The following is a 26,244-nucleotide window of genomic DNA, read 5'->3' as shown; positions in this document are numbered from 1 at the left end:
CACCGCCCCGCCTCGGTCGACTGCCGCAGGAGTCGGAGCGTGAGGAGGCTTTTACGGCAGCCGCGTGCCGGAAAGTGCGTGCGTGCCGGGCCGGAGCGTTTTATTCTGTTTTCGGAATCCTGAGGTCTGGAGGCGGTGAAGTATGCCCTGGGCGAGGACCAGCGGGTGTGGGAAAGGGTTTCTGCGTGTCTTCCGACGTTGACAGTCCCTCTCTCTATTTCCCTAGAGTAGCTGGGACGAATCTTTCTGTGCGGTTTCGAGAAGGAAGGGGGCCGCCGGCTACGCGACTGGGTCGAGTGACTGACACCGGGTCGGCTGCCTGGGTCGCCACCTCTTAGACCAGCGTGGGGCGGGGCTTGATTGGCAGTTTAGAAAAAGAGGTAAATAAATTGGCTCCCAGAGGGTTGTGTATTTCGAAATTAATAACCTTCGGATTCTTCTCCCTGTACCTGGTTCTGTTTACTTCCTGGGCACGCAAGGTATATGCCGTTTTTCTTTAGAGGCGCTCTAAACAAGAACTGGAAATGATTTGAAGCAGTTCCTGGGTAAAGTATTCCTTACAGGTGGCGGTCTCTGAGACCCAGCAAGACTCGCTAAATTATGTGCCCAGGGTCAAGGTCACAGATTAATTGTACCAACCGGTAGCACAACCCTTCGAATGTCAGTCTCCCCGCATGAAACTCTGGCAGTTTAGACCAACAGAAAAACTAGAAGAAATGAAGAGATTGAGAAATTAAGGTCCTTCCAAAGCCTGTCTGAATTCTCTGTGATTTTACATCTAAACCATGTTTTAGCCTGACAAGACATGAAATGCTTTCAAATTATTGCCACCATTTCTCATCTCTGAATTCTCATTTTATAATGCGCTGTCCCTTGCACTTTCATTGACTAAAGGTATTATTAGTAAATCAGTATTACTGACTGCTGAGCTGGTCTTTGTGGGTTAAAGTGTTATTCTCCCCACAGAAATCCAGACTGTGTCATAGCTATGACATCTCGCCTCCAGATCCCTGGTAGCAAGATTAAAACGTCTTAATGTCGACTTCATATAGAGTTCTGAAGCTGTGTGGTGTGGAACTAAGCTTTTGTTTTTAGTTTTTCAACCAAGCTACTAATATTTATGATACAAAAGCTCAGTCAGTTCTGATGCGGGTAAGGAGGTGTGATGGTAATCACAAATAACTTTAAAATGGTGGGCTTCTAGAGGACAGACTTGCTCAAGTTCTCATTCCACCAACTTCCCTCCTAGGGAGAAGGATTTGCTATAAATGTGTTAAAACAGGCTGCACCGTGTTCTAGGGGGCCACTGTGCTATGAGATTATACCAGTGAGCTTATTTAGGTCTTCTCTACTACTTCTCTTACAAGCTGCGTAAGAAGGCCCATTTCCTGTTCTCTGTTTTACCTTCAGACAGGTGTAGTACCTCCCCCGTATGAACATATATAACCATCTCCTTTCAACTCACTTTTATAATCTGGCTTCTAGGTAGGCCTAGACCAAGCAGTATACCAGCTTCTGGGGGCAAGCTCTCTTGCCACCTACCTCTTGGATTATGTATCCTTTGATGCTGCAATTGTATTGGGATAAATTTTTGTGTGAAGCTTTTTAGGCTTAACTACTTTGGGGAAATGTGCTTCATCTGTTTGAGTCAAGTCAGAACTTCATGGAGAACAGTGACTAATAACAGCTCTAGACACCATAACCCCTAGTTAAATGACAGTTCTCACTTAACCCAGAACCGGAGTTAGTTACGTCTTACCGCCTTAGCCCACAAGTCACTGGGAAAGAGCTATCAGTGTGGGTTGTATGCCAATCCCCTTCCAGATTCTCAGGATGATGGGGGACTTCTCTCAGTCCCTAACTCGTTAGGCTCTCTACAAAGAACAGTAACCTCCATGACTTCATGCAGGGTTAAGGAGCAGCCCCAGGTCCCTGCTGCATTTAAATTGTTCACCGAAATAAATAAATTAAAAAAAAAAAAAGAAATGTGCCAACAAAATACTGGCCATGCAGTCAATACAGTTAACCAAGGTCACTTAGCATAACTCTATATGCTTGGGGTGAATATAATGAATTTTGAAAGAGATGGTCTCTGGAATTAAACAACTAAAAGAGAAATACTTGTGTCATACAAGTATGTGTATATGTAAGCAGGGAATAAAGACCAAGAATCAAACTGGAAACAAAACAAAACAAAACAAAATTCTTCACCAATTCTGAACCCAAGGAAACCTATTTCTCCCAAAGGCTAAAATAAACTGAAATGCCTGAAGGTCAGCATGCGATAATAAAAAACTTCCTTAACTCATAAAGTAACATATCAAAGAATGGGACCTTACCTTACCTTAGTCACAGCAGCTACTTTTTTGCTGGGCAGGTCCTTTATTATGTATAATTTGTAAAAAGGGCAACAGCTAAAGAGGATGATTTAAGCCACATTTCTAAAAAGTTTTATAAATTACAAATTGTGAATTAAATAGAGCTGTGCTCTTTGCCAGGAATTAAACAGCTTATAATTTGCAATTTTAAATTACATCTAATGTAGATTTAATTTACAATTATTTTAAAAGTGCAGGGTTCTTAAGAGTCATCATTCTTCAGTAAGATTAAAACACATGAAAAATGGCTCTCAGCAAAAAAAAAAAAAAAAAAAGTTTTAAAAATGAAATTCGGTGTTGATGTACCCGGTTAAATATACTCATCTAATTTCACTCCCTTCCAAAACCACTAAATCTTCAGTAAACCAATTTAAAAATAAAAGAAAAATAGAAGAGGAGATGACAACAGTAAAACTTTAGAAGCTGCAAAACAGATGAATGTGACCTAGCACACTAGAAAAGCCCAATTTATACTGCATAATGCTCAAAAGGCACTGGAACAGGGCCACTGTAATTGGAAATGAAGAATGAAGTAAATCAGAGAGGATTAAGTGAAAGCTATTTGAAAACCACCCCTAAGTGTCTGCACCCCTCACTCCCACAGAAGACTGGAGTTTTATTTCTGGACAAAATAATACTAGTCTCTGGAATGGGGTGTCCTCAGGCATACTAATAAGTACACCAAAACCACACTGGAAGCAGATTAGGTGAGTTTGGATATACATAATGCTGAATGCAAGGCCCTGGTTCCTCTTCTACTTCTTAATGTTAAATTAGCAAATGCTCAGAAGATTGGAAGACTTTTCTCTGGGGAATCTGACCAGCCGAGGAGAACCGTCTAAGATACTAACATCAGAGGTTCCCCGATAAAGGGCCCACTCAGATCACCCTAAGTAAAACCCAAAGTCCCTAAGCTGCAACCATGTATGCAGATCTTCTAAAAAGTTTTTTTTGTCCTTTCATTTGTAGGAGCAGATTGAAAAGGACTACCTTTTCTGGAGGAAAGCTCAGAAGTGATAACAGACAAAAGCAGAAAAATAGCAATTTGGAGGAAAACAAGAAAGCTAATATTAATGAACTCAGAAAAAAATTGCTCTGCTACATTGTATGCTTGTAATGTGAGCTAACTCATAAATTATTAGTAAACAGAAGTATACAAGTATTAACATGGAAATAATGTTGGCTCCTATGTGATATTTTTCCCTAAGAAAGAGGAGCCAGAGAAGCAGATTTATAAACTTCAGCAAGAAAAGGTCTTCACTTAGTTGCTGTACTGGCAGCAGGAGCCTTTCAAGTATGTTTGTAAAAAAATTTAAAAAGTGCTCACCCCCAGGGCTCCCTCCTCAGAGAGGTATACCCTGTTTTTTGCAACTGTTGACCTGGTTACAGTTGAATCACCTATCCTGACCACTGATTGGCAGCCTTGTGGTTTAGGTAACTCTCTCCTTCCACATGTACCTGAGTATCTCCCAGCCCTACTCTTAGCATTTTGCTAGCATATATATCTACACTATTTTTAAAACAGTTTTACTAAGGTATAATTGACATACACTAAGCTACAATTATTAAGCATAAATACAATTTGATAAATTTGACACATGCCTACACCTCACCCCAATCAGGATAAACATATCCATTATCCCCAAGGATTTCCTCTTGCCTCTTTTGATACCTTCCTGCTCTCCAGCCACCCACTCCCATTCACAGACTATTATTTTTGAGCATTTTAAACATCTCTGTGGTATTCTCCAGCTATGCTGAGAGCAATCTGTCCCAAGTTAGCTCTCCAGGCACCAATTTCTGTTGTTTTATTAGTGCTCCGTTTACAGTTGTATACAATTTGAGTGGTATGCCCCAAGCCTATCCCCTCTCCCAATAAAGTTATTTTTAATGTTTTTGTAAGAGGAAATGTTTTTCTGGACTACATATACTAATGTCTCAAAGTACCTCCCACAAATTACTAATTTCAAAGGGGAAAAAAGTAACTGAGGAGAGTCCTGACAAACACCACCTTTATCAAGTGATCAAAATTAACATCAACCATAATGGAACAAATGGGAATTGTGTCCACCTAATAGGATGCAGTGAAATGAACAAAGTATCATGTCTAATATTTTTGCCCAAACTACATAAGCTGAATCTAGCCATGACTTAACATCAAAATGAGACACATTTCTACAAAATAAATGGCCTGTGTTCTTCACAAATGTCACGTTCATGACAAGCAAGGAAATTCAAAGGAAGTTTTTCAGATTGAAGAAGGCTAGAGACATGAAAATTAAATGCAGTGTGTAATCATGGACTGGATACTTTTGCTATAAAGGGCATCTTTGGGACAGCTGCCAAAACTTGGGGTTGTGGATTTGATGGTAGTAATGTAACTGTTTGTTAATTTCCTGGTTCTGATGGTTGTATTGTGCTGCAGGAAAACATCCTTGTTCCTAGGAAATACATTCTAAAGCTGTGCTGTCCAGTATGCTAGCAACGAAGCCATTGGTACCTATAAGCGCTTCTGGCATGACACATTGAAATAATATTTTGGATATAAACAATATAAGAGTAATTTCACCTGCTTTATTTTTTAATATGGGCTACCAAAAACCATAAAATTACATGGGTGGGCTGCACTGTGTTTCTGTCGGATGGCACTGCAAAGCGTTCAGGCTGATTTGATACCGGGTTAGCGACTTATTCTCAAATAGTTCAGGAAAAAAAATGTTCTTAGTAGTACTAAGCTGCAACTTCTAAGATGGAACGAAATTATTTCAAAATAAAAATTATGTTAACGAGGGACATAAAAAGGTATAAAAGTCTTTTTAGGTCAATAGGAAAATGGGCATCACGGAACTTTAAAGGCGGCTTTAAATGACGTTAACGTTTACTTGGGGCCTATCATGAGCTGAACGCTTATGACATTAGGATTTTAAGATTGAGCCACCACAGCCATCACAAGTATTGGGAATTATATTCTGGTGAGGCTATCATCATGGTGCCTTTACGGAGCCGCCTGTCCCTAGCAGCACGAACCAAGTACACAATAAAGAAGCTTATCTGTCCCACTGGATGTAGCCAGCTCCTCGTGTAGCCCCTTATGGGTTGTTCACTTGGCCTCTTCACCACCGATCTTACTGCCCATCTCCTGTTAGTTGTGAACCTGCTTGACCCTCACACCCAGTTTCGCCTACTCTTTAGCCTTTCTTAGGAGGGCACTCTTGATTTGATCAGGCCTCTTCCCAGTGTCCTGTTTTAGCCTTGCCTTGAAAGCAGGGTAAAGGCAATTCTCCTTCTGACAAGAAAACTGAGGCTCAGAAAGGTTAAGTAACCTGTACAACACTATGCAGCCAGGATTCAAATCTAGTTCTAATTCACTCCACTCTGGTATACAAGGAGGTACACCTACATATCCAGCTTTGACAATCCATTTTCTCTAGTTGTCCTGTTTCCTTCATAGAACTTATCACAATTCATGATATTGTTTGTAGTATACCCCTCTGGAGATGTTCTGTGAGAGCAGGTATCTTATCCGACGCATTCATAGCTACATCTCAGTGCCTGGAACATAAAAGTGCTTAATAAATATTTATTGAATGAAAAAAAAGGGTACCATTTTACCAATGTGTAAAATCCTTTTTCTTTCTTTTTTAAGACTACAATGCAGTTATTTGTAAAAATTTTTCTTTTTCTTTAGGTACATTAAATATAAAAGTGAATACTTTCCATGATATGTGCAAATGGCCAGTTCTTTAAGAGGAGAAGTACTGAATCTTTATAAGAATGTAAGTAATTATGTTGCCAATTTTATAAATGTTATAAGACATAGATTGTTTAGAAATATATAATCTTTCTTTTTTAAGCTGCTGTATCTTGGACGAGACTATCCAAAAGGAGCAGACTATTTTAAAAGGCGTCTGAAGAGTGTTTTCCTTAAAAACAAAGATGTGAAGGACCCAGAGAAGATCAAAGAACTTATTGAACAGGGCAAATTTGTAATGAAAGAACTAGAAGCATTATACTTCCTTAGGAAATATAGAGCTATGAAACAATGCTATTACTCAGATACCAACAAAACTAACTGATCACTATTACTATAATTTGAGAATCAGTGCCAGCTGTTTATGTATACCAGCTACTACAAAAATAATTCTAAAATGTCAAGATAATACATTTTGTTAAAAATACCTGTGCTGCCTTACTAAAATAGGTTTCGACTTCTGTTCAAACTGAGAGAGCTTTATCAGCAACCCTTATGCTCAATTTTATACTAAAATAGCAATTTAACTATATGATGCTGCCAACTACCAATTAAAAATTGATGAGCACCCAATTTTGAATGAAAATATAATGTACTTAATTTTTAATGAATTTTTGCCAATTCTTAGCCCATCTCTGCATTTTACTGAAAAAAGAATGCCGTTTAATGCACATTTAAGTAAGCAAAATAATTTCTTGCAAGTTTATTCCCCTTAACTTTTGAAGGAGTTCCTTATTTTTGACCCCATTTGGTACATTAACAGCAGAGTCAAGGTTCACTGCAAAAGAAAGAATGATTTAAGTGCAGTTAGTAGAAATAATAAGTATAGAGTAAGATTACTTCTGAACTCGAAACAGCCTGCCAGCAACTGGCATCACATATATATACCTATCTAATTATTTCCATTATTAATTTTTGCCACTGGCTGTCTTTGGGCCTTAAAACAAATCACCCGTTGTGTATCAATTACCTTCTTCAATAAAAAGTAATAAATAATGTTATTCTATTCTTTTGTCATAAAGGCAGATTTGTTTTGCATCCACTTCTAAACGAGTTCACATGGCACAGGACCTAAACCTAACATGGTTTCAAGCAAACACTTAAACCTTTACATAATGTTCACAGCACCTTTCATAAATAAAGAATATATCCAACTTACAAGCTGCAAAAAAAAGATTTACTAATATACTATAGCGTCTGTGGCTTATAAACTACCCCATATCAATTATGGGGCTAATGTTTCAAATTTCCATCAAGAAGTACACACTACTGGGAATTCCCTGGCGGTCCAGTGGTTAGGACTTGGCACTTTCACTGCTGTGGGCCCAGGTTTGATCCCTGGTCAGGGAACTAAGATCCACAAGCTGTGCGGCGTGGCCAAAAAATAAATAAATAAATAAATAAATAAATAAATAATTTAAAAAACAGTACATACTATGATAGTCACCATAACTATTTTTATTACATTACAATAATTAGGAGCAGTACAGTTCATGACAAAAATATTACAAATTTCAGATCACTTCACAGCACATACTCCTATAAACATTTAAAAGTTAATTTTAATTAAAAGAGTGGTCATTTTTAAATTTAATGTTTGATATGACCAACATTCCTAGGTCAGCGCAACCAAACGATGGAAAACAACTGGATCACACTGCATATGTCCCACAAAAAAAAAAAGCACAATGTACAAAATGTGCATGTTTCAGTTTACACTATACAAAAATAGTTAAAATACATTCCAGGTAAACATGTTACATTAAGAAATAGTACTAGTAAGAAATTGGCACTCAAAGGAAAAATGCAAAAGTATTTTCAACATGAAAACACAAGACAGTGGAATTGGAAATTTTTGGATAAAACATTACATAACCCATTTAGCTCTATAGGGAAAGGGGACCTTCTGTAATTGACATTTCTGTAGGTAATAACTTTGTTTTTCCTAAATTCATCTAAAAATTGCCTATTATCATCCCAAACAGGCACTTAAAACTATTAAACTAAAACAAGTATTACTAGTTACAAATCTTTTTAAAGAACTGACGTGAATATATCTTTAGAAAGAAAGAAATTTCATTTTCTGAAGGAACTTACAGCTGTTCAATTTATGCTGTTCAATTTCTCAATGCAGATTTCATGCTACCCAATATCAACACCAAAGTTATTAAATATAAACTCAGCTTTAAAATAACTAATGGGTTGTTAAAAATCATTAATACATAATCATCAAGAAATTATTACTTTTTGACAAATGGAAATGGCAGATAGTTCTTACTGCCTACAAAAAAAACCTAAATGTGTAAATATTGTTTAGAAAAAATGGATAGAAGAAAAAAAAAATCACTGGAATACAAATGAGATGAACTTGTGCAAACTGCAACTTAACATGCCTCACAAAGTTTCTACATATTTTAGGACAAAATTGTGCAATGGTGGCTAAGATTTTGATAACCTATAAAAGTTAGGTTCTAATTCCTATGCAGTGTGACTCAGTTAAAATAGAGCCTAGAATTCCTAATTGGAGATATTCACTCAAATTTTACTACATACTTCTGCTACATTCTTCCATAAACATGTTAATGTCTAAAACTATGTAATTTAGCAATTTTTTTCAACTTCAACAAGGGTTTTTATCTTTAAGGCTATAATAATTAGATAACATTTGTTATTTCTAGGATTATCTCTCCCCTTTTAAAATCTCTACAAAAACAAACATTTTATTAAACCATTCAAAATTCACATAATAAAGGATAATTACCACTGCCATAAAAAAATTGCCCAGCTACATCAAAAATTCAAGAGTCCTAAAAATCCCCTCAGTTATACAATGCACTTCCTGAAGTATGGCCATTTCTTTCTCTTGTGTGGAAACAAGAGGAGGTACTATATAAGTGTAAACACCCTACCTAGATAATGTTCCATAAACCTGTAGTTTAGTATAGCATCTCAGAAATCATATTGATTTTTACATAGAAGTTTCCTTTTCTGTGAATTAGGTCCAGCATCTGTTTATTTTTACCCAGATAAACACAACTATTTTAGAATTCAATGTTTAATTTTTAAAGTCTATTTTAATTACTTATACAAAGAGACCATACTACACACAAGGGAATTTTAACATTATCTGACATACAACTTAATTGGTACTATAATTGTCCCAATAGAATCACATAGTTATGCCAAATAAAAAACAATATTCAAATTTACTCCTTTAAAACAATGAAGTAAACTGATTTAATTTTAAAAAGTAGCTTGATTAAACAGTTACATTGGAATCAGAGCAAAACAATTATTTCAGAATTGGAAGAAACTAAGCTTAGAGACCAAATCACTTCTTTGCAAAACTACAATATGCATTATATCTGGGTCATGTGCCAGATGCCTCACTAAAATATAGACTGCTCTAGAATATAAGCACTACCTAAGGACAGGGATTATGTCCCTTGGTTGAGGATACTACAATATCCCCAGTGCCTTGTGTAGTGCCTGGCATCTAGAAGGCACTCAAATATTTGTTGAATAAATGAATTCTGCTAAAGAGTAAGATTTATGAATAAATTTTAAAGTATCTTTCATTGCAAAATTTTAGTTTTTAAAACAATGTAATGTATCATTAGCAGGGCTAGTCCTCGTTGTAGATTAGATAAGGAATTCTTTCAGCACTACCTTTGTTAAATTCTCATTCCACTGGATAGGGTTCTGACTCCTCATAGCAGGTGTGAAAATTCCTACTTTGTCCCTGATGGACCAGGCAGCAAAGAGATGATGTTCAAAGGATCGAGATTAAATCGCTACAGCCACCACCTGAAAATTAACTCTTAGGTCAGATCCCATTATAGTGTCTGTCGGATTATGTTGAGCCTGAGGAAGTAAGATGTAGGGCATTTTGATGTGACCTGATGGGAAGCCTTCATGGAGATATCCAAAGCAGCAATAAATCTTGAGGTTAGGGGAATTAGAAGTATTGAACGAAAAAACATCAAGTCATGGGGCATGTAGAAGGGTAGGCAGGCAAGATGACACTAATATGGGAGAAGTCCTGAAAGCGGAGAATGGATATTCAGAAATAAACTTCACCTCTTGCACAATTTTGCCTAAGACTGGCACTGAAGATGATAACACAGGTAAAAAGTTACAGATTGTGCTGAGACTGACAAATAGGTATATCCTTATGTAAACTGAATGTAAATCACATAGTTATAATGCTAGATACAGCCTTTGAGATGACTTCTTTTAACATGAAGAAATGGATAGTAAGTGATTTGCCTAAAACTGGAGTTATGAAAGACACATAACTAGAATCTAAGTCACCTTCCTCCTTGTCCAGTGATATTTTCACCTCAACACACCATCTCAGTTCAAATATTTTAAAATAAGTTAACATTTTAAATGCACTGAAAGAATCATTTTGTTAACATTAATTTATCTATTTTATAAGCATTAGATATTCTTAATTATGGACCAGACTTGTAAAGTGTTACTTTAGCCAGTGTTAAGAGAACTAGCCAATACTCAAGATTTTGAAACTTTCATTTCGTTGTTTAAAAAAAATTAAAATCTTGCCACCCCACCCTAAAACCTCATTTAAAAATAATGTTTTTAAAGTTTCGTTTCGTTTTAACGAAAGTGACGTTCCTGAGTAGGACTACCACATAGTGAGAATGTACCCTGCTGAGCTATCCAAACTCTCTCCTAGTCCCCATTTTTGACCAACCGAGGCATGACAACATTGGAAGACCATAGGGATGCAGTCCATACTGTGAAACTCTCAGTGAAGCTCAAAGCTCACACAAGGCCTGGCCTTGCCACGTTGGTCTCTGTAACACCTACTAAGCTAACTGGCCCAAATAATTTTTAACATCATTACCAGTAGAATTAAAACTACTTTTAAAGACTGAAGTTCAAGAAAAGATTTACGCTAAGAAAGAGCAATCTGACACAGGGAGACTATATTTAATTCCTATGAGAATTTTTGTATATTCAATACATGTTAAATTTTTTCAATTATTACAAAAATTTAGTAGTATGTAAATATAGCCCCAAAATGGTTGTTATAATCCTCATTACATACTGGGTTTGCCTTAACAGGAAAAGCTATTCAGAGTATTATAGGAATTTACCTAATGTGGAAAGTAAATGGCCTTTTAATATTTTCCATTGCCTTGTATTTTTTTCCATTTTTTCTCTTTTTATAGAAAAAATATAATATTTGGGGGAACGTGACCATTGACAAATAGCAGTGGAAAGAAGGAGAAAACCTTTGTGAACAGTGTAACTTTACATTCATTAAGGGTAACTGAAACTACAGGACATGAAACCTACAAGATGAATCTACAGGAAGCTCATAAATTTGTGTTCCCTCAATGCTTCAGTAAAACCAATCGTGAAATCTCAGCTGAAGTTATAATTAGTAATTAATCCATGTATGTGATTGATAAAACACAGAATAGGGATGATTTGAAAGGCTCATTAATTTGTTTCACACTAAAGTTCACAATTGGTAAGAAAAATAGGAAGTAATCAACTGCATGCACCAAAAACCCCAAGACACAAATCTCAGGTGTTCAGTTTCTTTTTCACAGGCATTGCTAGTTCAAAAACCAAAACTCAGGGAATACTGGCACTTAGAGGAAAAAAGTTTCCACTGTCATTTTAAAATAAGCATTCAAGATAAAAGCTAACAGTATGGATGGAGCAGAAAGACAATTAGGTAATGCTAAAACAAATGCTAATAATTTAGTGTAATGTACAAAAATTACCACTTTTACTTAAGTACGCCTTAAGAAAAAAGTACAAATTGTATTTACATAATTATACACTTTGTCTTTGACTTCTTTTTCTTCTTTTTACCATCTTTGCTCATCTTTTCTTTATGTTTCCGAATTTCTCGAACTAATGTATAGAAGGCATCGTCAACACCCTGAAACACATAAGTATTAAAATGTGAATATATATGATGGTTTGAGGTATACAGATAACAGAAAAGATATATTATTACTAATGGAAACATTAATATTGAGAAAGAATAAGGATACGTAACATTTCTCTTTAGACAACTGAATATATATCAGACTTCTAGGATTCTTAAATGTCTTCAAGGATATTTTGTTAACATTATGGGAACACTGATTTTCACAAAAGGCAATGAAAATCAACGGCACAGAATCTTACGTATGCTTAGTTAACACATGACTTTCCCCCAGAACTTAATTTGCTACTAATTTTTCCATATTGGCACACCTCAGTCACCAAAATCCAAATGTATTTGTGTATCTGTGTGAATATGTATTTATACTTAATTATCCCTGAGTTTCTAGATATTTGATATAAGCCATGCAAGTATATACTAATTTCATAAATATTCACTGCATTTGAGCTCTGGTTCAATACTTATTTAAATCCATTAGATTTAAAGAACTACCATGAAGTATACAGTATTAGATTATACTTTCAGTTTTCTAAAGGCATTAGTTTCAGTTCATATACTTATGATATGAGAAGGAAATTTAAAGTGACCACAACAGGGGACTTCCCTGGCGGTCCAGCGGTTAAGACTGTGCTTCCATTGCAGGGGACGCGGGTTCAATCCCTGGTAGGGGAACTAAGATCCCACATGCCGCGCGGCGCGGCCAAAAAAAAAAAAATTTAAAAACAAGTAAAGAAAGTGACCACAACACAAGACACAATACTTTGAAAAATTTAATGCCTCTATTTGTGGAGAAATGAGCTAAATCATTTAAACGGTGGTAGAGCCTGCTGATTTGGAGATTTTTTTAAATTCATTATTTTTTAAAGTTTCTGTTTAGTATATTAAGTATTCAAAATACTTAATATAAAGTCATATATTAATATTTGACATATAAAGTCAAATGCTGTGTATCTTCAAAGAAATTTCCATTTGGTCATTTTGGCCTACATTCAGCTGTGATCAAAAGCAAGGTATCCAAATCAGTAATGGTTGAAAGTGATTTCAAGTCAGAATAATTTTCAACCTAATCATTCATACAGAACATGAAAAATGGCACTTTGAAACTGGTAGCAGGACAGTAGATTTTAACACTGCAATCCTGAATTATACAAGATCTATACATAAGTCAATTCTTGTCCTACCCCTATTAAAAAGCAAATTAAATATAAAAGCAAAATAAAGAATTAAAGAAAAAATATGATCCTCTATGTATTTTAATATCTGTTTAACTGATTAGTAACTGTCAACAAAAGCCTGTTAACCTAATGATGTTTTCAAACCTAGACACTAGAGGGAGTCTTAGGAACAAATACACAACAAATAAAGTATAAATCAAGCCACTTTAAGAACAATGAAAACTGGCTTTTTACTCATTTTAACCACCTCTGCTGAATATTAATATAAACACATTCATTAAGTTATATTATCTTGAAAATAACTGAAAATTTAACAGCAATATGATTTCTCCTTTATGCATTACTAAGATCTTCTACAATTACTATTTCAAAATAATAACTAAATTAATTCGGGCATTTTCATTCAAGTTACATTTAACTAATTTTCACAACAGATCTAAAGTTTAGAAAAGTATTACCAATATTTTTAAAGAATTAAACACAGAGTGGGAATGAGAGGCTTGCTCACATTTAAACAATAGTAGTGGGATAAAAACCAGCATTATTGATTTGAATACTAGTGAATAAAAGTCCCCAGTAAAGCCCCCGAACTGCACTCACTGATGTTCCCCACTTTCTGATATCATTACTGATGTAACATACACTTCTGTTTCACCCAAAGGAGAGAGATAAAGTGGTTAGACAGTTTATCAGCAATACAATCAAGGCTTAATGTATATAAACCTTCATGCTAACCTTCTGAACACATAAAGAGCAAAAAAATTCCAGTGATATAATAAATAATAATTTTATTATTATAAATAATACCAACCTTGACTAATTTCTAACCATAACCTCTTAGAATGGGATGGAATCTTAAGAGAAGATCTACTCCAACTCCCCTACCCTTCACAAATTCCCTTTGATCACACATCCTTATGTAGTCTACTCCATTTCCACTGTTTTCATAATGAAGAAAAACGTCAATGATACAAAAATGCTGAAGCAGATAAAATGAAAAACCATGAGATGGATATAGAGAAGACACATCCTAAGGTGAAAACAATATATAAGTATTTAGGAGACAATGAAGGCAGAATTTGATAACACTACCTTCTTCTAAGATTCCGACACATACTTTTAGTTCATATTGCACTGAACTCTCCTTTCTATATAATCTTATTAATAATTTCAATGATTAGTAAAATGTTAAAATTGATCAAAACAGGGTAGTGAATACCCTTTTTACATTCTTATATACACATTTAAAAGACAAAATAGGGTACCAGTAATTATTTTGTTTAAACCCATCATTTTAGGACTAAGAAAAACTAATCTGCATATATTTATCATTGTCAAATTAATTTTGTAAAAATATTTAAAATTTTGAATATTACCAAGTACACTTTTTTCTTATATAAATGCTATTCATGATCACTGAAAAAATAAGGATTTAATTCATCATGCCCAACAATTTGACATTCAGACTACACAGCCACTGAAATATAGTTTGCACAATATGAAATTTTAAAAAGTATATGCTTTCACCTTTGTTTTAAATAAAAATTAAAGCATAAAACTTATTTTATTCTAAATAGTTCTACTGTAAAAATCATCTAATAGTAAGACAATGGGAGAAAAGAAAAGAAGACTATCACTTAACTCTGGTCATGGCTACTGTTATTTTAGAAGTTTTACTTTTCAAATTGCATTGCAATGTTAAGTTTTATCCCAACTTCTAAATTAAATACTGCTTTATACAATGGTACTCAAAAAATATTAAGAGTTTATAAATCTCAATAAAAATTAATGCCAATCATTAATTTTACTTTGTTTCTTCTTCTGAGTTTAGTTCATTAGTATACCACATAATATCTTTTGGAACTTAGTCTACTATTCAGAAGTATATTTTATATTTTGGGGAGATACATTATTTCATACCTTCAACTCATATAGTAAAGAATACCAACCCTTTAATCAGCACAATAAATGATATCCTACAATTTTATTTCATGTTTTCACAGAGCATTATATGTTACAAATAATATGCATCAAAATCTTAAGCTCTGGCATGAACTTTCTGGCACCTATTGAGTGAAATATTTTCTAAGCAAGACCAAATTTAATATTGGTTGGTTTAGAAAGGAAGTGGAGAAATTCCACTCAGTAAATCCAACTGGGCAGCTACTGTGTGCCAGGAACCTCGTTAGGCCATGGACATGCAAAGATTAAAAATATATGATTCTGGCTCTCTAAGATTCTTACCATACAGGACAAACACAGAAGCGGTTATTTCAATTTAACATGGTTAAGTGTGTAACAGTTAAGAGCAGTAAACTGGGAATACACAAGAAGTGCATTATGCCCAGTCTAATGGTTTTCAAAGAAAGATTCTTAGAGAACAAGAGATGAGACAGTCATGAAAGTGTGTTAACTAGTTAAGACTAGAGGATAAGAACACTGGCATTCCAAACAAGAGCAACAGCCAAGACGCAAGGGCAGGTAAGAAATAACATGGTGTTGATTTACATAAGGACAAAAAAATTTCAGACAAGGAGTTTTTAAGAGATAAATCCAAAGGCTAGAGGGGAAGGAAAGTGTTAAGAGTCATATATATGCTACGAAACTTGAGATTTTATTCTGTAGGTAACAGGAAGTCAGTAACTAGATTTAAAGATAAGAAAATGACATTTCTTTTAAGTATCTCTCTCTTTGCACTGTGAATGAAGGCAGCAACAGGTAAACCAAGTAAGAGGTTATAATAGTCCCAGCAAGAAATGATAGGGGCCTGAACTAATGATGTGATAAAAGTTAGAATGTACCATAATAGGAATTTGTGGTTGCCTCCAAATGGGTGTGAAAAAGAGGGATTTAGGAATCATCCCATCACTCCAGGTTTCTCATCTGGGTAAAAAAGTGATGTTGATGCCACTAAGTTAAGAGAGCACAGACAGAACAAGTATTTGCTTGTGGAATGTCCAAAAGAAAACACACACTTGTAAGAGTGACCCTTTCCCACCTTCTGGGCCATTCGACTTACTCCTCCTTTGTATAGTTCCTCAGATTTTTTCTCTCTAGACTCTATGACAAATGCAGAGTAGTCTATAGCCCTCAAAACCATCTCAATTATAATTAATACCCATTAGATTAAAAATAAGTGTAATTAAAAAAATAAAATGAGAAATACAAATAAATAAATGTATTAATTGTGGAAACAAACTACAAGTTTCTTATTTAATACTTCAAATTAGAATCCCACACCTAGGTAGTTCTAAAGCGGTTGCTACTTTGTTACCTGTGAAAGACATCTGCTTTCTGCCGAAATTAATATGCTGAACTTACCAGATTACATTACAATGCATTTTTTAATTTTCACACAGCCAGGAGTCTTTTCTTCTTTGCTGATTTTTTTCAATCTGTATTGTCGGATCTCTCTCACCAATGTATAAAAAGCATCCTCCACTCTCTGCATTGTAAAACACAACTTCTTTAAAGTCTGTTTCATTGGTAATAGTAATTTATTGGGACAGCCATGTGCAAGAAATTTGGAATTATGAGCTTTACTTGAGAATTTCTTTTTTTTTAAACAGACATCAGATTGTTTGAATAAAATGGGGGATTCAATTTTAAAATATGGGCTTAAATCCTGGTTTGTTCTTTGAAGCCAGTTTTGTTTTGTAACGGGATTAGAATTTTTTTTTTTAATTTAAATTAGGAGTTAGGAGAGATTATGAAAAACCTAAGTACATGTATTATTAGTACCTGTGTATTAATAATGCAGTCATTTTGGTTTGCTAGTCATGGAATTAATCAAAGCCTAAACTGAAGTTAGATTTAAATTATTTGACTTAGGGAAAACAAGTGATTTCTGTACCCCAGCTCTAAGTGGGGAGTGAGGAGAAAAATGGTACAAAAGGGACATTTAAACTTTGTTTAAACACACACACAAAACACCTCAAAATATAGTTGCATCAAGCGACTGGAATCTTGGGTTCTATCTTCAATTACAACTTGTCCAGTCAATTTCTAGGACCCAAACTGGAACTGAGACTGGGACTTCTGTGAATGGAGAACTATACTATTTAAATAAAAATGCTAAATGAGGGCTGTTTACCATAAAATGAAAATATTTTTAATTGTTTAAACACAAAATAGTAGCAATGCATTTTGTATCCTTATTACACGTCTTAAAAATAATTTTGAGAACAATATCCAACTATACTGGCTTCATATCTTCTACTCTAGTTTACATACTCTAAAGGGGCAAAGGGGGCTTCTCCTGCTTAAGGCTATGGTAAGAAAGCTGTGACAACAAACACAATCATATGGCCATATAGAGATCAATGAAGTTTTTAATGTCTTTTCCAGTCTAGGAAATTAGGCAGTAGCCAAGAGGACAAAATGTTTAGATAACTGTACTGTTAGTTTGTCCAGAAAAACATAACCACCAAAGTAGGAACTTAACATCTAAAAGAGAAATGCACATAAACATTAATCTGTATGTGATACAAATTAACTTAAAAGATATGGTATGTGTGTTCCATTCTTCTAAAAGGAAGATGTGTTTAAAAAATATGTTAGTAGTGTATTTTACCGCTCCTTTAATTTTAAGCTTATTCTGTTCTTTCAATCTTAAGAATGAATTAGTCACTATGGGAATTGGCATATTTTAACTCTCTGAGATTGTTAACATCAGTCTTTCTACGAACCAAATGTGACAAAATGGACTCAGTTCCTAAAAAGTTAATAGGTATCAAAAGTATGATATGTAGTTTTAAATTCAATCAGGCACAGAGAATCAGCCATTTAAGTATTAACTTAAGTAAACCAACAGCTAAGGCTTAATATTAGCATGTACACATCCATTGCTTATAATAGTTAAGAAAAAAAAAAGGGCACGTCAATTCTTGAGGGTATATTAATTTTTATAAATCTCAAGAATATGTTAAGAACTGCTTCAGTGGAACTCAGTAATTTACCTTTAAAGTAAAACTTTAATTTAAAATTCATAAAAAATTAAGTTTCAGTTAAGCAGTAGGGATTTAAATAATATGTTGATTATATATTAAAATGTACGTCTCAAGTTACTTATACCAACTTGTGATGTATTTCTACTCAACTAATACAAAAGTCATTATAGCCCAAGAAAATCTGAATATCTTATATTTTTAATGAAATCAATTTAATCGACTAGCTAGCTAAACCAACTACAAAATAAAAATTCCAACTATTTTTTAAAATCATTAAATATGTTGGTACTTTAAATGAGATAGCCACTTTGTACCCAAATATAAAATTTGTAATATTTTATATTTATCAGTAATTCTTAAGAGGAGATGGTTTGTTTTTACTCATAAGTCCTTAAAAATTACATATTAGAAATTCTCATTATTAAATTAGATAAATAATTTAAGGCACTAAAATAACTCTAGTAAAGCATGTAAAATATAAAGCATGAGCTGGCATTTAAGATATTTTCACAAATGATTCTCTTTCAATTTGAAAATCAATGCAAGAAATTTAAAACATATGTATATAAATAAAACAAACCAGGTAAAGCTCATATTTTTTAAGAATAAAAACTTATATTCCTGTTTAAAAAAAAGTTATAAGGTCAATGCAGAAGTACTGAAATATACTATGATGGAGGAAAAAACAGGGTTTTGTCCTCTACTAATTTAGCAGAAGCAAATTTTGATTGTAACTTATTTCTAAAATTAGTTTGAACGTGTCTACTTTTTAAGTGTGCACATCCCCATCACCAATATCAGAATATATGATTTTTGTTTCCCGCAATGCAGAGAGAGAATTGGAAGCCAGTAATTAAAAAGAAGAGATTACTACCCACCACCAAGAATTCAGTATCAGGACCTCGGAGGCTAAGATAATTAACAACACTGAGAGATAGTTATTCCAGAGTGACTTTTTTCATTTCTCATTTTTACTAATAGAAAATTTAAATTAGATTTTAAAGAATCTGTTATTTACCATATTTTCTCAGACTTAATTACTTATTTCTTGATAATATGCTTTAAAGGCATGCGGACATGAAGAGAACATTATTGATCCTTGTATATACCTTAAACCACTGGCACAGAACACTGGTTTCATATTCCAAAATTTGTAAGTAATTTTAAAAGATTAAGTACAGCCGAAACAGATGTTTAATACCTACTGTTGGCTAGTTGCTAAGGTCTTAACTGGCACGCAATGATTTATTCTTGGGCATATAGCTTGTTGCCACATATACTCATTTTCAGATGTCACTTATTAAACTTTAAGAACAACTGAAACAAAAGTGCATGTAAGAACAACAGTGCATGTGTTTATATATGTAAATTTTAAAGTAAGTTGTTAAAGATACATTTGTAAATTTTTTTAAACCAGGAGCTCAGCCATTATCTGAAAACGTACTGTGAGACTATGGAAATAGAGCACTTCAATACAGGAGAAAGAACTGTTAACAGCATCATTCTGTATCCCGGTGCCTATAATGCTTTCACTAAGCGATTTAATTTTAAACAAGTACTTGTTCTAGTTGAATAGTTTATTATCTGCAAAAGCTCTTTCAAGGAAATAAATAACACCTCAAATACCCTAACTATAGACAGATGCAAGAATACTAGCCCTGCTTGGGGGAGAGGAGTGGGAGGAACAAGATGTATTCTAAAAAGCAACTTTGCATCACTGAATTGGAAAGAAACCTTGCCAAACAACAGCCCACCTCAGGAACTACTGAAATGCAGCAATACTACTACGGAGGCTATACTATGCATTGGTGCACAGCAGGTGCTCAGTACTTGTTTTGTCTAGTTTTAACTCATAAAAAGCAAAGTTCAAATTATTGATCTTATGTACAGAAACCAACTATTATTAAACAGAAATATGGCACATAAAGTTTTTTTGTTTGGTTTGCTTTGTTAAAACAATTTGATGATAAGCTTTCTTTAATGGAGGTATTCTAACAACTAAATTTAAGTATCTAGAAATTAACAAAACCCGGAAAATTAATCACTCAACATTTTTAAGTTTGTAAAACAAATTTTCACATTATGCTCAAATTGAGACCTCCAGAAAGCAAAAAAGCTGAATCAGGAGTAGCACATACTCTGAGAATTCTGCTTTTGTCATCTGCTTTACTGAATGATCCCCACTTTTGATTTTAGCAGACTGGAAAACACACAGCTGATTACCACGGTGTCAATGTTTTGGTTTCAACAGCCTTTGCAAACACTGCCCAAAGAGGCCAGAAAAATATGTCAATTACTAACTGCCCAGATAGATGTGACCTAGGTAGCAGCCTTTATACACTAGGAACACAGGGACCACATACAGCATACTTGCAGAAAATAAAAACTACTTTGGCTTTTCAGATGTGGACTAAAATGATAGTTAAAAATATAATTCACTGTATTCTAGCCATAAAATGGGCTTTTTAAAATAAGAAAGTAATTAAGTTGGTAAAATATATAGCCTACAACCCTTACCTTTAAAAAGACTAGAGTAAAACTCCTCTTTCTCTTTCACAGAATACATAAATTTTACTTTAAAATTCCTAATGTTAGCTTGTAAAATTTAAGTTGAAAGTCTGACCTAACTTCTTGTGTCTAGCCAAAGAATACAGTTCCCCAGAGAATCAACGGTCAGCACACTACAACTTGGTCAGCACACTACAACCCACAAATCCAATGCAGCCACAGCCTATATTTTTGTACTGCCCACAAGCTGAGTGATTTTTGCATTTTTAAAGGGTTGTAAGAAAAAAAAAATGCAACTGATAGCACCTGTGGCCCACAAAGCCTAAAATATTTATCATCTGGCCCTTTGCAGAAAAAGTTTGCCAGCCCCTGACTTATATCTATGAAAGTTCTAAATGAATGTCCTGTTCCTGCTAACTTGAATATAATTTTTGTTGTTTGTGTTTTAGGTTCGTGCTCAAGACCAAAACTTAGGGCATGAACTGAGTAGCTGCTGATAAAATACAACAAGGATATGCATATTCATTTTGTTCAAATAATAAATAAATAATAGCAGATGAGTAACAAAACACTCTGCAGAAAATAGGGCTTCCAATTTTCACAAAAACTGGAGATGTAAATTAAAATTTATGAAAATTTACATATTTCATTTTCTCAGTTACTTGGAATAATTCTTTAAAGTCTTCTAAAAGCATGCAAATATCAAATTAATTTCAAAAGAGAAAGATGAATAAACTTTTGAAAGGCAAATCAACAAGTCCATGTAATAAAGAGAAATCAAGTATCTAGGAAACTAAGTATCTAAGTTATAGTTTAGCAACATAAATTACATAACAATATCAATAAAACAGGACATAAATATAAGAAAAGCTGAGTGCTAGAAGGTTAAGAAATAAAGTACAAGTATTCCTTCGTATTATATCACTGTATATTTCTTCTGGATGATCCATAAAAATGCCTACAAAGCAAATTTAGGTTAATCCACTTGGTATCACACACACTACATCCCCTTCCCTACCCGACACCCCCCAACCGCCCCCCCCAAAACCAGTATAAAACCTAAAAATCTACTTTAAAAGGAAACTAGGTAGTTTTCTGATTAGTTATGAATGCTGTGGTATATTAAAGCATTAACATCAAACACTTAAGAATCAACAGTACTTCTGAGATAGTAACCATACAACAAGGAAAGAAGACAGAGCTATTATTTTAGGCTCTTATCAAATGAGAGTGGAGGGCAACACTGCAGGAATAACAAGACTTCCTCCTCTTACTGTCCTTTATTACCTTTCTACTCCAAATGTGGTCCATGTACCAAAGTCAGCATCACCCGAGAGCTTGCTAAAAATGCAGAATCACAGGTTCCAACCTAGACCCTAATTCTAATTCAGAATTAGAATCTGGATTTGAGTAAGAAGCCCAGTTGATTCTTGTGCATATTAAAGTATGAGAAGCACTGCTTTATCTGCAACCCTTTACAACATCAGGCAAAGTCTTAGAGTTTTTCTTTTCTTTGTACAGTGTAAACTAATGTGTCCACTAGTCTAAAATGTATACTTTAAAAGTTACAACTAATGCAAGTTAATAAACTGTTAATAGTATAATCTAGGTAGTAGGTTTGCAAATGTTTTCAATAAAATTCCTTCAATTTTATATCTGAACATGTTTCATACAAAAATGGGAAAAAAAATTATAGTATTATAATCACATTTTCTGAGTACCTCCCAAGGGAAATCAAGGAGTATGGTCAGAGAAGACCAACACAAAGAAGACAAAAACCAAACCTCTTCCCAGTCTTTGGGACCTGGAAATGATATGAATGAAATCTTTATTCCTCCAAAGTAAAGTGAAGTAATGTATACACCAAGTATTTCTTTAACTTATAAATCAGGTTTTAGAATAAGATAATCTGTATTATGGTCAAAAACTATTCTAATTCAGCTTTTAATCCCAAAACGAAGACTTAAAATAGAATTCATTGTTTTTTTTTCACTGTGTACCAAATTTGTACAACTAGAAAGTGGTATGTATGATCTACCACTAGGGAAATAGACATATATACTAGCTGAATGATGGTTTACTTTTAAATTTTTACCCCTTCACAAAATTCAGTGAAAGGTCTAGAAGGTGTTTTTATAAGCTTAACCATGTAATAAGTTGTTCATCACTCTTCTTAACTTCTAGCATTATAAAGTTAAATTCCATGAAATTGGTTTTCTGGGCTCATAGGTACAAATAACCAGACAAGGCCCCAAACAAATGTTCATCTTGTGTGAAACATATTACTATTCCATCATAACCTTATATTTTCCTTTCTAGGAATTCATTTTTTTCCATATGTTAAACACTTATTTCATACAAATAGGCAAAATAATATCAATTATTTTATTTTACCTAGAGAAAAAGTTACTTTTAAAATAAAGATAGTTTCTGAAACAAAATTCAGGATCAATCTGGTGTTATTTTTTTCTCAGAACACAGTAAATGAATAACTGAGAATTTCTATTTACTTTCTAAATATTCTCTTGCTTTAATAAAAACTTTCCTGAAAAATATATCCTTCAAAAAAAAAATTCTACCTAAGTAAAATTCTTCAAATACAACAAAATTTAATCTAGAAACATATGACATAATACTCTTAAAAGCACTTCTAAAATAGGAAACTCAAAATGTTTCCCTGTTCTTTGACTTTATAAATAAAACAGTAAAAAAAAAATTCCCACGTTTCTCGAATCCTGACTATAACATGTGCTGAACTGTTCAACGTAGAAAAAAGCCAAAGCCAAAGATAATACCATGGACACTGGAATAAGAAGTGCTGCCCTCTCATATCCTTAAGAGAACATTTACCAAGTAAATATTGTTATATTTCCTATTTTACTATAATGGAAGAAAATTGATAAATTACATCAACTGATATGAAAGTTATGCTATCAGGTATGTACATTTATTAATATTCATGCCTTCCTGCTCCCAAAATGACATTATTAGAATATATATTAGTAAATAGTGATTAATGATTTAAATCACTTGATATAGTTTGAGAAAACAGATTTGTATTTATTACAGTTTTACTTGCCTGTCTTGTCTTTGCAGATGTTTCAATAAAAGGAATTCCATAACTTCTTGCTAAGTCCTGAGCCTGTTTTGTGTCTACTGTTCTAGAAGGCAAATCACATTTATTTCCTACTAGAACCATAGGTACATCTTCAGAGTCTTTAACTCTTTTTATTTGTTCTCTGGGGAGGAAAAAAAAAGTTACATCAGAGGAATTAGTAACAAAAATCTTTCAAAAACTATTCATAACTTTGTCTCATAAAATATGGTTAAAAGACTTTTAATGTAATTCCTAGTTCCAACCACACCAAATTTTCCTTTCTCCTCCTCCTAGTTATTTTTCTCTATCCTAAAGAGAACTTCTATGTCTCTTAAAAGATCAAATACCTAGAAATATAGTAAAACTACAATCTAGTAGGTTCATATGCAGGTAGGTCACAATAAAACAAATATTGAAAAATTCTAGTCCAAAAAAGTGCTATGCCTAATTTTTAAAATTATAATCTTAGAAACATGTACTATATACGTTGTTAAATGTACACATATAGAATGTTTTTATAAAAATAGGAATTACAACATTAACATAATGCTTTACCTTCATTCTTAAAAAAGAGAGCACCAAGTGGAAAGATTTTGATTTCTATATGAACATTTTAATAAAAGTAGTCGCTTCTATGCAAATTTGTTGAGATTCTTTAAAAACTGTATTGCTCTAATACTTCAATCTTATAACTTCAGAGTTGTGTTTTTTCCTTAATTATCTAAGGCCAACATTTATCTGATTCCAAGAAATTCTACACTATACAGATTTTTAAGGCTGTTTGAATGGCGCCATCTCAATTAACCTTTTCACATTTTTGTTCATGGTTTTCATTTTTATGATGGATCTAGCTTAAAGCCTTGTTTCTCAAACAGGCCTACCTTTCAATTCTAGCACTACTACTATGTGATCTGGAACAAGTTGCTCAACTGCTCTAATCCTTAAGAATTTCACTTGTAAATCAGGGATATTACCTAACAAAAATTATTTTAAAATTTAAATTAGATAATTTGTGCAAATTTGTGCATGGCAGTTAGCAAAGACTCAATAAATGGAAGATACAGTTACTCCTCAATGTCAACTTATTTTATTCAACTTAAACCCACCTATAATGGTGAATATCTTCAAATGATTTAGTATTATTTATGGCAAATACACAAAGAAAGCCCTCCCCAGTCCTCATGTACTGGTCCCTCATTGCACTGTACTCCTCTTGACCTGCTGTGTCGAGAATATCCAAGAGACAGGTTTCTCCATCAATTACTACTTGTTTTCTGTAGGAATCCTGAGAAGGGAGAAACACAGTCTGGGTTATTATGGTGCACCTTTTACTTCTAAAAAGGTGTTAGACACAACTTAAGAACAAAAAAACAACCCAAATCAAAAGTGGGCAAAGTACGTGAATAGACAGGTCTCCAAAGAAAATACACAAATGGCCAATAAGCACATGAAAAGATGCTCAACATCATTCAGGAATTGCAAATCAAAACCACAATAAAGTACCACTTCACACCCATTAGGGTGACTATTTTTTTAAAAAAAGGAAAATAACAAGTGCCAGTGAGGGTGCAGAGGAAACTGGATCCAGCAATTCCATTCCGAGGTATATAAACAAAAGAACCGAAAGCAGAAACTCAGACACTTGTATGCCAGTGGTCGTAGACGCATTATTTATAATAGCTAAAATGTAGAAGCAACCCAAGTGTTCATTAAACAGATGAATGGATAAACAAAATGGGGGGGGCACGCACACACGCAGTAGAATATTGTTCAGCCATAAAAAAGAATGAAGTTATGATACAGTCCACAACATGGATGAACCTTGAAAACATTATGCTAAGTGAAATAAGTCTGACACAGCAAGACAAACATTCTGTGATTCCACTTATACTGAGATACCTAGAATAGGTAAAGTCACTGAGACAAAAAATAAAATAGTGGTTACCTGGGGCTGAGGAGAGGGGAGTTGGAGAACTGTTGTTTAATGGACACAGAGTTTCAGTTTGGGATGATGAAAAAGTTTTGGAAACAGACAGAGCTAATGGTTGTCCAATATTGTGAACTTACTTAATGCCACTAAACCGTACACTTAAAAATGGCAATGGTAAATTTTATGTGTATCTTACCACAGTTTAAAAAAAGGTTTTTTTTTTTTAAAAAAGGTGTTACACAGAGATTCAACAATGCAAGTGCACAGATTAATAACAAAAAGACCCAAATTCTCTGTAAAGGAAAATAATTTTTACAAAATGGGATAGCTCTACCAACTCTTACTATTCTGGATGATTTAGGTGGCAAGAAAAATCAAGCAACTTACAAATAACTGTCATGTATCTATTTTATTTATACCCAAAGGAATACATAAGAGAACGGTCAATTCTGAGAATTTTAATGCCCTTATTTAATCCATTTCTGCAGTCCTGGGAACAATATTTAACAGCCAGATAGATACTA

At 33.8% G+C, this 26,244-nt stretch overlaps 2 protein-coding genes across 16 annotated transcripts in view; one reads left to right on the top strand and one right to left on the bottom strand.

Moving 5' to 3' along the window:
- The first annotated feature begins 3 nt into the window (after positions 1-3).
- ETFRF1 (electron transfer flavoprotein regulatory factor 1) lies at positions 4-7,135 on the top strand. 12 transcript variants are annotated; one of them, XM_082419928.1, is made up of 6 exons: positions 16-140; positions 227-380; positions 3,348-3,496; positions 3,587-3,672; positions 6,067-6,154; positions 6,233-7,135. In XM_082419928.1, exons 5-6 carry the CDS (start codon positions 6,110-6,112, stop codon positions 6,452-6,454), a joined length of 267 nt encoding a protein of 88 aa, XP_082276054.1. In that variant the 5' UTR covers positions 16-140; positions 227-380; positions 3,348-3,496; positions 3,587-3,672; positions 6,067-6,109; the 3' UTR covers positions 6,455-7,135. The 12 variants fall into 12 exon arrangements, with proteins under 12 accessions (XP_082276060.1, XP_082276051.1, XP_082276056.1 ...); XM_082419929.1 differs by lacking the exon at positions 3,587-3,672; XM_082419934.1 differs by lacking the exons at positions 3,348-3,496; positions 3,587-3,672 and having other exon boundaries at positions 4-76; positions 232-380.
- Positions 7,136-7,566: 431 nt separating this feature from the next.
- The window catches only part of KRAS (KRAS proto-oncogene, GTPase), a 38,065-nt gene continuing 19,387 nt past the window's right edge, over positions 7,567-26,244 (bottom strand). For 2 of the 4 annotated variants that reach the window (XM_082419886.1, XM_082419885.1), the window contains exons 3-6: positions 24,897-25,075; positions 23,769-23,932; positions 16,558-16,677; positions 7,567-12,052 (exon numbers count right to left, since the gene is read on the bottom strand). In XM_082419886.1, the coding sequence (XP_082276012.1) occupies positions 16,562-16,677; positions 23,769-23,932; positions 24,897-25,075 (459 nt within the window). In that variant the 3' untranslated portion in view covers positions 7,567-12,052; positions 16,558-16,561. The remainder of the gene's footprint in view (positions 12,053-16,557; positions 16,678-23,768; positions 23,933-24,896; positions 25,076-26,244) is intronic. The other 2 variants (XM_082419887.1, XM_082419888.1) reach the window with 2 other exon arrangements.

Source organism: Balaenoptera physalus (genome assembly GCF_965194825.1).
Source record: "Balaenoptera physalus genome assembly, chromosome: 13".
Taxonomy (NCBI): Eukaryota; Metazoa; Chordata; class Mammalia; order Artiodactyla; family Balaenopteridae; genus Balaenoptera; species Balaenoptera physalus.
This window is presented reverse-complemented; position numbering and strand designations above follow the sequence as displayed.